Source organism: Bubalus kerabau, chromosome X, assembly GCF_029407905.1.
Source record: "Bubalus kerabau isolate K-KA32 ecotype Philippines breed swamp buffalo chromosome X, PCC_UOA_SB_1v2, whole genome shotgun sequence".
NCBI lineage: Eukaryota > Metazoa > Chordata > Mammalia > Artiodactyla > Bovidae > Bubalus > Bubalus kerabau.
Window position 1 is genome coordinate 141,479,640 of NC_073647.1, and position 13,543 is coordinate 141,493,182.

Below are 13,543 nucleotides of genomic sequence, written 5' to 3' on the forward strand. Positions count from 1 at the left end.
AACCTTTAACAATGAAGAAATGTGACTTAATTACTGGCCTGACACTTTATAGTCCTTGCTGGGTTTGCCTGTGCACAGTGATTTGATGGAGATGGCTTCCATGTTATTTGTGGATGTACCCATGCTGCTTCCACTCTCAGAAATGTTTTATTTTATTACTTCTCATCCTTTGAGAACCAGTTCAGATTATGTCCACATAATGTCTTTCCCATTTCCTTCCTGGAAGAAATCTCTCCAGACTCATTCCCATGGAATTTGGTTTGTACTTTTCCATGTCTCACTTTCTCTATTTTACTAAGAGTATCTTTTCTGCTACAATTCAATGTAATTTCAGGCAGGATGAGTGCCTGCTGCTGCTAAGTCGCTTCAGTCGTGTCCGACTCTGTGTGATCCCGTAGACGGCAGCCCACCAAGCTCCCCCGTCCCTGGGATTCTCCAGGCAAGAACACTGGAGTGGGTTGCCATTTCCTTCTCCAATGCAGGAAAGTGAAAAGTGAAAGTGAAGTCACTCAGTCGTGTCCGACTCTTAGCGACACCATGGACTGCAGCCTACCAGGCTCCTCCGTCCATGGGATTTTCCAGGCAAGAGTACTGGAGTGGGGTGCCATTGCCTTCTCTGAAAATTTCACCATAATACAATTAGAGTGCTAGATGAAGACCTCACTCAGAAACACTTTGTTGTTGTTCAGTCGCTCAGTCGTGTCCGACTCTTTGCGACCCCATGGACTGCAGCATGTCAGGTTCCCTGTCCTTCACTGTCTCCCCGAGTTTGCTCAAACTCATGTCCATTGAGTCGGTGATGCCAGAAACACTTCAATACTTAATAAAGTCTTCTCTTTCTCTTCAGTGCTAACATTTTACATCAGGCTCACTGATTACTTTCTCCAAGTATATCCTTGTTAATCCTGCCCCCTCTTCAGGATTTTTTTAAAAAAATTTTGTATCCACTTAGCAATTTTTAAAATCAGTTGCATGTTGTGCAAAAATTAGTACTCATTTACTTTATGTCGCTCTTTAATTTTTCTTAGGTAATTTCAAGTGTGTATTTTTGAAATTCTCAACAAGATGATAAATTCCCATCGGCAATAATCATGTTATGCTATTTCTTGGACATGTTCCTGCCCTAATTCCCCACTCTTCACTGCTCTAGGCACCTCCATTCTCTTATCCTATGGCTCTAAACCAGGGATTGGTAAGCTACAGTCTGCAGGCCAAATGAGGCACTTGGCCTGTTTTTATACAGCCTGTGGATCAAGAATGGCTTTTACATTTTAAGTGGATTAAAAAAAATCAAAAGAAGTTCCAAAATGTGAAAATGTTATGAAATTCAATCTCACTGTCCATAAACAAAGCTTTATGGAAATACAGTCACTTCTTATCATGTGTCTGTAGCAGAGTTGAATAGCTTCAAAGAAACCTTAAGGCCTTCAAAGCCTAAGATATTTACTGTTTGGCTCTTTACTCAGAAAGTTTCCTGATCCCTGACCTAAAACTTTGCTGACAGATTGGTTTTGGGATCTGGTTATCTTTTTTAGATATCTCTAGCCTTTAGTTTTTAGATGCTTTAAAAAGTTTTCTCTGTGAGGAAACAAAGTTTTCAGAATCTTCACATCAACACACAGACTATACATACTGGAGACATAACTAGAAGTATGTTTGTGTATCATTCTATATTCCTTTAACTTTAGGATGTCTCAAAAGTTTTCAAAAAACGAGTTATGCTTCCAAGGGATGTACAGCAAACATTCTTTGGGAAAAGTAAAGCCACTTTTAGAATGGCAACCACAACTTTTGTTGAGATTTCAATTCTGCATCAGGATATTGTGTTTTATAAATATGAGGTCAATACTAAGGCAAGTTCCACATGAGCACAGAGCTAACACACTAACAGAACTGAAGAACACAACCAAATGAGATACTTGATGAAAGAATGAATCATTCATCCGAGCTCTCTGCATGAAAAAGCACTTAAATGTCTGTGAAACCACTAAGTAGAAAAAACCACTAAGAACCTAGACTTGGGTCAATATAGGACCAATTCTAGGTTTTTTAATTTTTAAGAAATAGTCTAAAGGAGATGGCAACAAACAGGAACAAACTCCATATTAGCTGCTCTAAAAATCTGAGTTTATTTCCTGTTTGATTTACTAAATCCTACCCATAAGATGCTATGGTTTGGATTCCTTTGAAGTGCACAAAAGAGAGAAAAAAAACACCACCACAGATTGACATTTGCATTTTCTCTCAAGTGATAGCAATGAAACACTGTAGAGGAAAACAGCAAGGGGAAAAAACATAACAATAGTTAAAAAAAAAAAGTATTCCTTTACCTTGTTCTTGCTTAATCCTCTCTCTTTCTGCATATCCTGCAGTCAGCATGTTAATTCTGTTAAGCCACCTGAAATAACAAATATCAGTAACATTGCAACTGAATTTCTTATAATTTACCTTTTTGGAAATATTTATTTTCAAATGCATATGAGTATACGGAATAACCTCAGATAAAAGATGTGTTGTTTTTTTGTTACTCTTAACACATGGAGTTGTCAATAAGTTATAATTTGCTGTAGTACAAACTGTTCCCACAGTAAAGATGCTATTTCACTAGAAAAGTCTTGGGCAAGCCTGTATATATCTGCAATATAAAGGGGTCTGAGATGACCAAAGTCCTATAATTAGTTTTGATGAATCTCTTTTACATTTAATGATCCAAGGGGAAACACATCTGAGTAGTACTATGGAAATCTGTCTCTAAATACAAGGGTATTTGGTTTTTCCAAAACAAAAATTACATATACAATTTTAACCTATGTTTTGGATCCTGAAAATTTATTTCCACAAACAATAGTAATTTAAAATTAAATCTTAGTTCTCTCCTCTTTCAGGAGAATTGCTATTGCCAACATAGGGGACTACCTGAAGCAAAGCACTGCTTCAATCTCCATCTTTTGTTCCATTACTCTGGTAACTGTTTACACTGCATCAGATTATTGAATCACAAAGTCTTTAAACTAACTTGACAATTTTTCACTGGTTAATCCTGAACTATGATTCATATATTTTCCCAAATAAGAAAGTAAGGGAGAATCAGCCTTCTAAACCAGCTAATAGAGTTAATATTAAATTGTGGAATAATCTGATCTTAACATATTTTAAAAAAATTGTTTTTGAGAACTTCTTCTCCTAAGAGATTATTTCCCCTGTCAACTAGAAGATGAATATCTCTGAAGTGACTCATATACTTCATCACTGTGCCAAGTGGTGTTGACTGTGCATCAGATACTGAGAATATCTTGAAGAGAGAGGGAGGAAAGTTGTTTCTCTAATGGACAAAATCACACCCATGGAAATTTAAGGCTTAATTTTAGGAACAAGTCACTTAAAGCTCAACTTTGACAAAACCTACAGTGCAATGATTACCTCAAGTATGTCTGGGAAGTAAAAAAGGGAGCAGAAATGAAAACAAAAAGTAATCAAATGAATTCAGTACGATGGTATATACACACATAATGCAGAAAATTATAAACTGTAAGAAGCTAACCTCATAACAAATAACCTTTTAAAAATGACTAATCATTAGTAAAAGGTCAACATGAAAATCTAGTCTATAGGTGACTTGTAGTAAGAAAGGAGTTGAATTTGTATTACAAGGCAAGTCTTAGCACCCTTAGGAAAGACTGGGTTGGTGCTTTTTGGGTAGAAATGATGTTGATATTCCACCAGAAGAACATTTATTGCTGAATTTTAATTCAGTACCTCCTATTTACTACTTCTTAATATGTCACTGAAATTTAATTTTGTTATTAGCTAAAGAGCAATGAGGACTTGTATAAGATGAATAAAGAAACTAAAAAGAGGCTTCTTAATTTTTCAGCTCAACAACATTTATTAAATGTCTGTTATATGATGAACAATGAGCTATGTTTTAGGGGTCCAAAAATGAATAAGACACAATTTCTGCCTTTGATGAGCTCCAGGATTCTTAAATTTCACAAGACAATGAAAACATTAAACTACTTTTAGGAAGACAAATTCTGCCCACAATAAAAACTCTTTAGAAAGTATGTGTATAAACTTGGGCCAGGGTATACAAATACAAAAGGCTGAATGCTACACAGCTGTTGTTGCTGTCTTGGATAAGTCTCCTTAGGCCTTGGTTAGAAAATGCTTAACTAAACACTTGTTGCAGTTACGATTTGGTGTTTATATGCTATTATGAATAGCAGATATGACTGAACTGAACTGAACTGATGCATTAATTGAGGTAGAAATATTTAGGTGTGCCAGGTACTGTCCTAGGCATGGAGGATAGAGATAAATGAAATAAAGTATCTGTTTCCATGATGCCTATATTTTCAGTGAGGGAGACAGACAACATGCAGGAATAAGATTGGGCCTACGGTGAACATTCCAGTGAAGCTGCCAAGAACTGACACAGAATAACGTACTGAGAGGGAAATAAGAGTAAGAATTATGGAAGAAATGCACAAATAATAACTACTAAACAGAAACTGGTGAGTCCTGAGAATTACAATGACATATGTGCTGACATGAAAAGGAATACACAGGCCAAGTAAATTCAGTAAATAAGTCTCAGAATACTTGAGAAACATGATGTTTTATTTTCTTCCCACAGATTTTACACAGACTGGCAAAAAAGATTTTTTAATGTTTCAATGCTCATTTCTGAGGAGAGAACAGATGGATTGGTGGTAGGGTGCTCAAAAGTGTTTTTTGCAAATTACCTCACATTCCAACTTAAAGCTACTCAAAAAACAGAAGGTGAGGTTTTAATATTCTAACATTTATATTTGGGTATATGTATATTTGGGTATATGTATGAGTAAGTGTATGAATGTGTATACATACATGCAGATTTTATAGAAGTAAATTAAATCTAAAGATTGCCTTTTCATTCCAATTACTAGGTCCTGTCAAAACTGCTGCTGCTGCTGCTGCTAAGTCGCCTCACTCATGTCCGACTCTGTGCGACCCCATAGACGGCCTCCTACCAGGCTCCTCTGTCCCTGGGATTCTCCAGGCAAGAACACTGGAGTGGGTTGCCATTTCCTTCTCCAATGCAGGAAAGTGAAAAGAGAAAGTGAAGTCGCTCAGTCGTGTCCGACTCTTAGCGACCTCATGGACTGCAGCCTACCAGGCTCCTCCGTCCATGGGATTTTCCAGGCAAGAGTACTGGAGTGGGGTGCCATTGCCTTCTCCAAAACTAGCACTACATTTTAAAAATACATATGATAATACTTTAGAAATTAGGAAATAACCAGATAAGGTATTTATTTATAATGATTATAATTATAATTATTTATCATTTCTTGAAGGCTTAGGTACATGCCTTCAAAGGACTACATATAGAATGAACCAATACCCAGGACATCTTGCTGTTATGTAATAATTAGGGTATTAAATAAAGTTGTTGGAGGGTGTCTTTCCCTATTACCAATCCTCTGTGAACATTGCCATTCACTCTCCTTCCTACTGACAAGTAATTTTTTAAACAACTTGTTTGTTGAAAATAGATACTGGGAATATGGTTATTAAAGAAAGAAAAAGCAAGGCAAAACAGTAACAGTCTATTATACTTAAATTTTTTAAAAACTTTCAGTATTTCAGGACAATTCAGAAGGTTGTAGTACACTATGGAAAGGCTAATATAAAATAGCACTCTGAAATGTCTGATATGGAGATGATGACATATTTGATCAGATTTATTTATTTTTTCTTTGATTCACTGCTTAGAAAAGGCAACAAAGTGAAACTTATGGGTTTGGCTTAGTTTTTTTCTGATATTCTGAACCAGATACATCCAAAGGAGTATCAGGGAAGAGTAGTGACATCATATACTTCTAAAGTTATTCCTAACACAGGGTAGAGAATGGAGACCAAGAATGGTGTTACAGCTAATAAAAATGCATTTTTGAGCAGGCTATTTTCTAAACCTAAAAAGACCCTGATTAGCAAGTATCCCAAATGATTAAATTATGTTAATTCTTAGATGGGAGTTAAACTGTGTTCTAGTGGATTTATCTTGTAGAAGAGGACATGCTCATATATACCACTTATTTTCTGTTTGGTTATGATGTTATAATCCTTCATGTTTATCCCAAGGGTACTGAGCTCAACTGTGAAAAAATGAATAGTAACTACAAGAACAGATTATAAAATAGTTAAAACACAAAATAGAGTAGCACCACTCCCCAGCAACTACATAATTTTCATTTTGAGAACAAGCTCAGCAAATTCTGATTGCCTCATGTGAAATTTCAAGAATGGCAACATACAAAGCAAGAGAAGATTGTGGAAACCAAATGCAAGGCTCAGTTCACAGAAATACAACCAATAACCCTAAAATTTATGTGGAACTATACAATACCCAGAATTGACAAAGAATTCCTGAGGAAAAAGAACAAAGCTGTAGGCATACCCCACCCCTGCAACACACACTAATTTCAGACAATACTACAAAGCAACAGTAATCAAAACAGTATGCTATCAGCACAAAAACAGACATATGGATCAATGGAACAGAATAGAGTCCAGAAATAAATTCATACATCTACACTTAATCTTTAACAAAGGAGGCAAGAATACACAATGGAGAACAGGTAGTCTCTTGAAGCAAGTGATGTTAGGAAAGCTGGACAGACTCATACATACCAATGAAGTAAGAACATAACCTCTCACCATACACAAAAAAACTCAAACTCAAAATGGCTTAAAGACATACATAAGACAACACCATAAAACTCTCAGAAAAGAACATAGGCAAAACATTATCTGACATAAACTATAGCAGTATTTTCTTAGGTCAGTCTCCCAAGGCAGTAGAAATAAAAGCAAAAATAAACAAATGGGACCTAATAAAACTTATAAGCTTTTGCACAGCAAAGGAAATCATAAACAAAACAAAAAGACAATGTAAGGAATGCGAGAAAATATCTGCAAACCATGGATTTTTCTGTAAGATGGTATGGAAAACCCTGAACAAACTTTTTGGCCAACCCAATATGTGAAAATGAATCACTTCACTGTACACAAGATACTAACACAACATTGTTAATAACTTCAAAAAAGAAAGGCTCAATTTTCCTATTAAATATAAAAAGAGTTTATCAAGTTTTTCAACACCTTTCTTTGCCCTTTCCTTAAATTCATATCCTTGCTTTGGAAAAATCGTGCCTATATTCCAAAGTGTCAAAGAACAAGATTATTTATGACAGCATATTAAGTGTTCATTGAGTGCATTCAAGCACATTTATGAAGATGTAGTTTTGTGCTTAAAAATATCTGAACACAAATTCCTTAGAGATATACAAAGAAAGGTATATGGTGTAAAAGCCCAAAGTATATATTGTGTTGGCCAAAAAGTTCATTGGGGTTTTTGGTCACATTGTATGGAAAACCCCAACGAACTTTTTGGCTAACCCAATAAAAGGAATATATACTGAAAGGAAACACTTATATAGCACTTACAATTTAACAGGCACTATTCTAAGCCTTTCATGTGTGCTTATTTGCTCCTCATAAAAGTTCTATGGATGAAGATGGTTATTATCACCACTTTTACAAGAGCTTAATATCTGACATAGAGAGGTTAAGTTCTACATCCATGGTCATACAGCTAGTAAGTGGGATAGCTGGAATTTGGACAGCTTGGTTCCAAAGTTCATACTCTAAACTACTATGCTATTCTGTATCTCCATATGCTATTCTGTAACTCCCTATTCTGTATCTCTGTATAATGTGTTGGCACATTATATATGTAACATGCACTGCCTGGTGAAGACCTATAAAAGGAAATATTTTCAATCTTAAACTCAATTTCTACAAATCTAGAAAAAGGAAAGGGGAAAGGAAAGAAAAAGGAAGAAAGGATCAATAAGAGCCAAAATGGAAACAAGAAGCTGTATGTTGTAGATGATAAAATATATATATATATATATATATGGAGAAGGCAATGGCACCTCACTCCAGTACTCTTGCTTGGAAAATCCCATGGAGGGAGGAGCCTGTTAGGCTGCAATCCATGGGGTCGCTAAGAGTCGGACACGACTCAGCGACTTCACTTTCACTTTTCACTTTCATGCATTTGTGAAGGAAATGGCAACCCACTCCAGTGTTCTTGCCTGGAGAATCCCAGGGATGGGGGAGCCTGGTGGGCTGCCGTCTATGGGGTCGCACAGAGTCGGACACGACTGAAGTGACTTAGCATAGCATATATATATACAGATTTTTCCAGAGGCATCACATAACCATGTGCCATCTAATCACTTGGTTGCACAATCCTGTTCAGCAACAGAAGAAAGGTGACAGAAAGATATACCAACTAAGCTTAGGCTTGAATTACTGAGATGGCTATTCTGTCATAAATACTCTGCACTTGGAAAAGTCAGCTTTTTTTGTGGGGATCTTTATTTTCCTCACTTGGGAATAAATTTGGAGACACATTCCTGAAATGGACTTAAAATTTTTTTTTTCTGCAGTGGGTATTTTTTGGCCTTTATATATATATATATATATATATATATATATATTTGGCCTATATATGGATTTTGGAACATTTTTGGTAAACTTAAAAAGTCAATGAGTTTATTTTGACATTTTAAAATGCTATTCTTTAAAATTAGGTATGGAGTTATGGCTAGGTCCATTTTATTTTAAATCTGATCTAGAAACTTCAGTGATACTTTTCTCTAAGCATTAATGGGGAAAACTGAGAATTCTAAGCCTAACAGACTAAGTATTTTGAAATATAAGTAACATTTTACCTGTTCATATCATCAAGATGCTCAGCAGCAAAATAAAAGCTTTTGATTTTAGGATGACAGGCTTTGAATGCACTGCAAAAGGAAACAGAGTACATTCATTTCAGATTGGGAAATAAGTTAGAACCAGATAATTTTTATGGATAAAATTGCCTCAAATCTAACCTGAGTACGAATATATAATGCTTCTACCATGATGACAGAAATCAGTTAAAAATTTTCTGCCCACAAAACTGCTTTCTTATTACCTCAATTTGAAAGCATTAGCCAAGCAATCTATAATTTAAAAGCTAGAAATTAAAAATCAAAACAAAATCCCCAAAAAACCCTTCCTTTCTCTCCCTTGACCCAAATAAAGTCAACTTACTATTTCTTGCGGCATTCACTGGCTCTATCAATTTTAAATTCAGGCAGGCTGATGAATCCTTCTGCTTTTTCATCCTGAAGAGGCAACACTCATGTTTAGGATATTATATACAAAGGTTCAAAGCTGACACTACTATATAACTATGTCTTAAATATCTATACTAATAAAACAGTTCATTTAATCCCTTAAATTAGACATTTGAGAGATTAGAATTTCACTCTTACCTGTTATAGTCCATTAAACTGAATGTATATTTTGAACATTTAGAATAGTAAATATTAAAATATATATACAGAATGTTTAAAAATTCTTTCTAAAGACAGAAAAAATAATTTAATTCTCAATGTAAAACCTGTTTTCTAAGTATTTTTCCCAGAATGCATACAGACTTTTATAACATATAAAATAACTTTAGTCCACATTTACAATTAAATTTCCTCCCATTTTAAATGTCCAGATGTAAAATATAGGGATATCTATTAATTCAGTTCCTTTTCTACCTCCAAAAGAATCTCTTATCAAACAAATTAAATAATTATTTTGTGTACTCAACATTTTACAAGTGGATAGGGTAAGTTGATTTTCAAATATCTGACTTGGTTTACATGCTATACATATATATATATATATATATAATATATATATATATAATGTTATTTTTCACTTGGAAAATTGAATGAAGTCCATAAAGTCCCTCCCTCTCTAATGTGGGATAGAAATACAAGATAGGAGAATTATCTAAAATCTCATGTTAGATATAAGTTATTTCAACTAGTCTAAGCTTCCCTCATTGCTCATTTGGTAAAGAATCTACCTGCAATGCAGGAGACCCATGTTGGATTCATGGATTGGGAAGATCCCCTGGAGAAAGGGAATGGCAACCCACTCCAGTATCCTTGCCCGGAGAATCCCATGGACAGAGGAACCTGGCAGGCTACCGTCTATGGGGTCACATGAGTCGGACACGACTTAATGACTAAATCAACTAAGTATTTTTGGCTAAACCCTTTAATCATTGTTGTTTCTTTCATGTACACAAGCCAATTCTAAGACATTTACTCCCAAACATTGACGTGTGCTATACCAGTTCATGGCTTCTTATATATCAAGTTCAAGAGACATTACACATTCCCACCTGCTATCTCAAAGAAAAAGAATAGAGATTCTCAATTCTTTTAGTGTGTGTATGTATGTTTATATGTAAAACTTAGTAAAACTTGATGCTAATGATAGTGACTAATATGTATGCTATATACAAAAGTAGTGTTGTAACTTCCAATATTTTTTAATGAAGAAGAGGTGAAGTCACTCAGTCGTGTCTGACTCTTTGTGACCCTGTGGATTGTAGCCTACCTACAGGCTGCTCTGTCCATGGGATTCTCCAGGCAAGAATACTGGAGTGGGTTGCCATTTCCTTCTCCAGGGGATCTTCCCAACCCAGGGATCGAACCCGGGTCTCCCACATTGCAGGAAGATGCTTTACCCTCTGAGCCACCAGGGAAGTCCATTTGTATTTTCTTCCAATCTTGGGGTAAATACAATAGTCTCAAATCTCTTTCTTAACTTTGATTTCTCTTATGTTACCCTTGATGTTTTTAATGTTAAAATTTAAAATTTTGAAAAATTTAAAAAACTTTTGGGGTAGTTATGATCTCCCCATTATACTGAAAAAAAAATAGTGGTCAGTAGACAATCTACAAGTGATCTAAAATAAAGAGAAACATAAAGAAGCTATGTTTTTATACTATTTCATTGACATATAAAAAGTACTTAGCCAGCACACTATTTAAAACCATGTATATATTTTTTAATGATAAAACAAGTTAACAAAAGAAATTTTTGTTTAAAAATGAATAAATTTATATTTAAAAAAAAAAACAAACAAACTTGAGGACTTCACTGCTAGTCCAGTGGTTAAGACGCCACTTTCCAATGCAGGGAGCATGGGTTCAATCCCACATACCATGCAGTGTGGCCAAAAATAAAGAAATAAATAAAAACTTAAAGTGAACTGATAGATGGCTATAGCAATGGAAGCAAATGTAGAGTTAAGAGAATATAAAAAAAAATGAGGTATACTGTGTATTTGTTGTGATATTTGACAGGTTATATAATTACTCTGAATATAAATCTAATTACCACAAATGAAACAGGAAATCATAAGAACAATTTGCATTTGTTATATACTCTCCCCTTCCTTCCCCTATTGGGTCAAATGAAATGAATACTTGCAGATTTTTAAAGCTAGTCTACTAGTTCATTTATTCTTTAAGAAAAACTGAAGCAAATGCAGATATTAATTAACTTGCTGCTTCTCCATCCATGGGATTCTCCAGGCAAGAACACTGGAGAGGGTTGCCATTTCCTTCTCCAGTGCATGAAAGTGAAAAGTGAAAGTGAAGTCGCTCAGTCGTGTCCGACTCTTAGTGACCCCATGGACTGCAGCCTACCAGGCTCCTCCATCCATGGGATTTTCCAGGCAACAGTATTGGAGTGGGGTGCCAATGCCTTCTCCAATTAATTAACTTAACTTACTATAAAAGACTTCCTTTCAAAAAAGCAAACATAAAAAAATGTGAAACATTGAACAAAAGCAAGACATTTAAAAATCTTTATCAAATCTCTCTATATATAATCCTTTTAAGTAAGCTATTGCTTGAATTAGCTTCATATTTTTAACTAGATATACAGGATTTTACTATATATTACCTATGTTTCAGACATGTTTCATTAGAGTAATTGAGACAACTGCCTTCACAGAATCCCACAATGCAACCATTTTAAGAAGGCAGACTGAAAAATTACTAGAAGTCTCGTGAATTAGCCTTAAGTTGATTATATTTTAAAATATAAATCTTAAAACAGTGATTCTTTTGGTTAAAAACAAAATGAATAAGAAAACAAAATGTGCTTGTCTTACCTCCTCATTAATATACCAATAGAGGGATGCATCCTTTAGGACAAACCAGTATTTCTTCCATTTCTGTGAAAAATAACTCTTCGCATCTTTCTTTTTCCAAAGCCAGCCCTCACAGTCACCACGGCCAAGATCTTTGCAAGAAATTCGTCTTTTGCTCTTGCCAGCTATAGGACCTAAAAATAATAGTGGGTAAATGTACTCTTTAAGTTAATCTATAGATCATAAAAGGTAGAAGATTAATCTATAGATCATAAAAATAAGTCTGTATATTAAACCTTAAAAATATTTATTTTCTCATTGTATTAAAATAAAAAAAACTGGAAAATTTTAATACCTTTTCATCTACATGGACATAAAATTTAATTCGAAATGCATGGTCCCAGTCTGAGAACCTGTTGAGACCACTTGTAAAGGGTACCTTGTACCATAATTGACCTGAAGGAGAAGCTGATCTTTGTAGCTCTTGTGCTAGGGGGTGGTTCTCTTCCACACCACACTGGGCTCAGGCAAGAGAGGATGGGTGAAGTGGGCTGGTGATTGTTCCAGTGTAGACTAAGCAGCTAACTGTTTCATTTACTTTTCTTACCTTTGTTTTTCTTCTTTGATTTGTGCTGCAGAGAAGACTGCTGAAATGTCTGAAATCAAAGATGGGGAAGAATGTTATTTGATACACAGAGTGCCACTGAAGTACCAACAGTCGCAGAAAACACTGAAAAGCTGAATGGAACAGTGACTCTGAACCCCAGTGAACAAAAGTACTTTCTTTTTCCAAAGACTCAAAACAAATTCAAAAATCATGCCACTAAACTTTCTTATCTCTTGTGAAGCAGGAGAGAATAATATTATCTTTGTCCTTATTCTGTAGGCAGAGAAATAGGGATACAAAGCAGTGGTGAAACTCAGGGCTCTTAAACATGCCGAGTACTACTGTGTACCTTTTTTAGGGGTTTAGAGTGCCTTCTCAGACAATGTCTCACTTGATTTTCACAAAATTTTATGAAGGAGTCAAGCAAATATGACTATCACTTGTTCCTTTGAAGTTCATTCTACTCCATAAGCCATCACTAGCTACTGATCTCCTAGGCAACACTCCCAGGTGTTAAATATTGGGGTGGCCGAAAGTTCATCTGGGTTTTTCTGTAACAGCTCAAAGAAAACTTAAATAAACTTTTTGGCCAACCTAGTATTTCAGTACTTGAATCAATATTTTCTTCTCACACCTACTTTTGCCTCTATTACACAGAACTAATCTTCATGTCGGAGAAGGCAATGGCACCCCACTCCAGTACTCTTGCCTGGAAAATCCCATGGGCAGATGAGCCTGGTGGGCTGCAGTTCATGGGGTCGCTAAGAGTCGGGCACGACTGAGTGACTTCACTTTCACTTTTCACTTTCATGCATTGGAGAAGGAAATGGCAACCCACTCCAGTGTTCTTGCCTGGAGAATCCCAGGGACGGGGGAGCCCGGTGGGCTGC

General features: G+C 35.5%; 1 protein-coding gene across 5 annotated transcripts in view; it reads right to left on the reverse strand.

Annotated features, from left to right (window-relative positions):
- Nucleotides 1-13,543, reverse strand: part of CNKSR2 (connector enhancer of kinase suppressor of Ras 2) — a 283,089-nt gene that overhangs the window by 53,251 nt on the left and 216,295 nt on the right. For all 5 annotated transcript variants that reach the window (XM_055564830.1, XM_055564829.1, XM_055564828.1 and 2 more), the window contains 5 exons: nt 12,654-12,702; nt 12,068-12,240; nt 9,148-9,221; nt 8,784-8,855; nt 2,331-2,398 (listed from right to left, as the gene is read on the reverse strand). In XM_055564830.1, the coding sequence (XP_055420805.1) occupies nt 2,331-2,398; nt 8,784-8,855; nt 9,148-9,221; nt 12,068-12,240; nt 12,654-12,702 (436 nt within the window). The remainder of the gene's footprint in view (nt 1-2,330; nt 2,399-8,783; nt 8,856-9,147; nt 9,222-12,067; nt 12,241-12,653; nt 12,703-13,543) is intronic.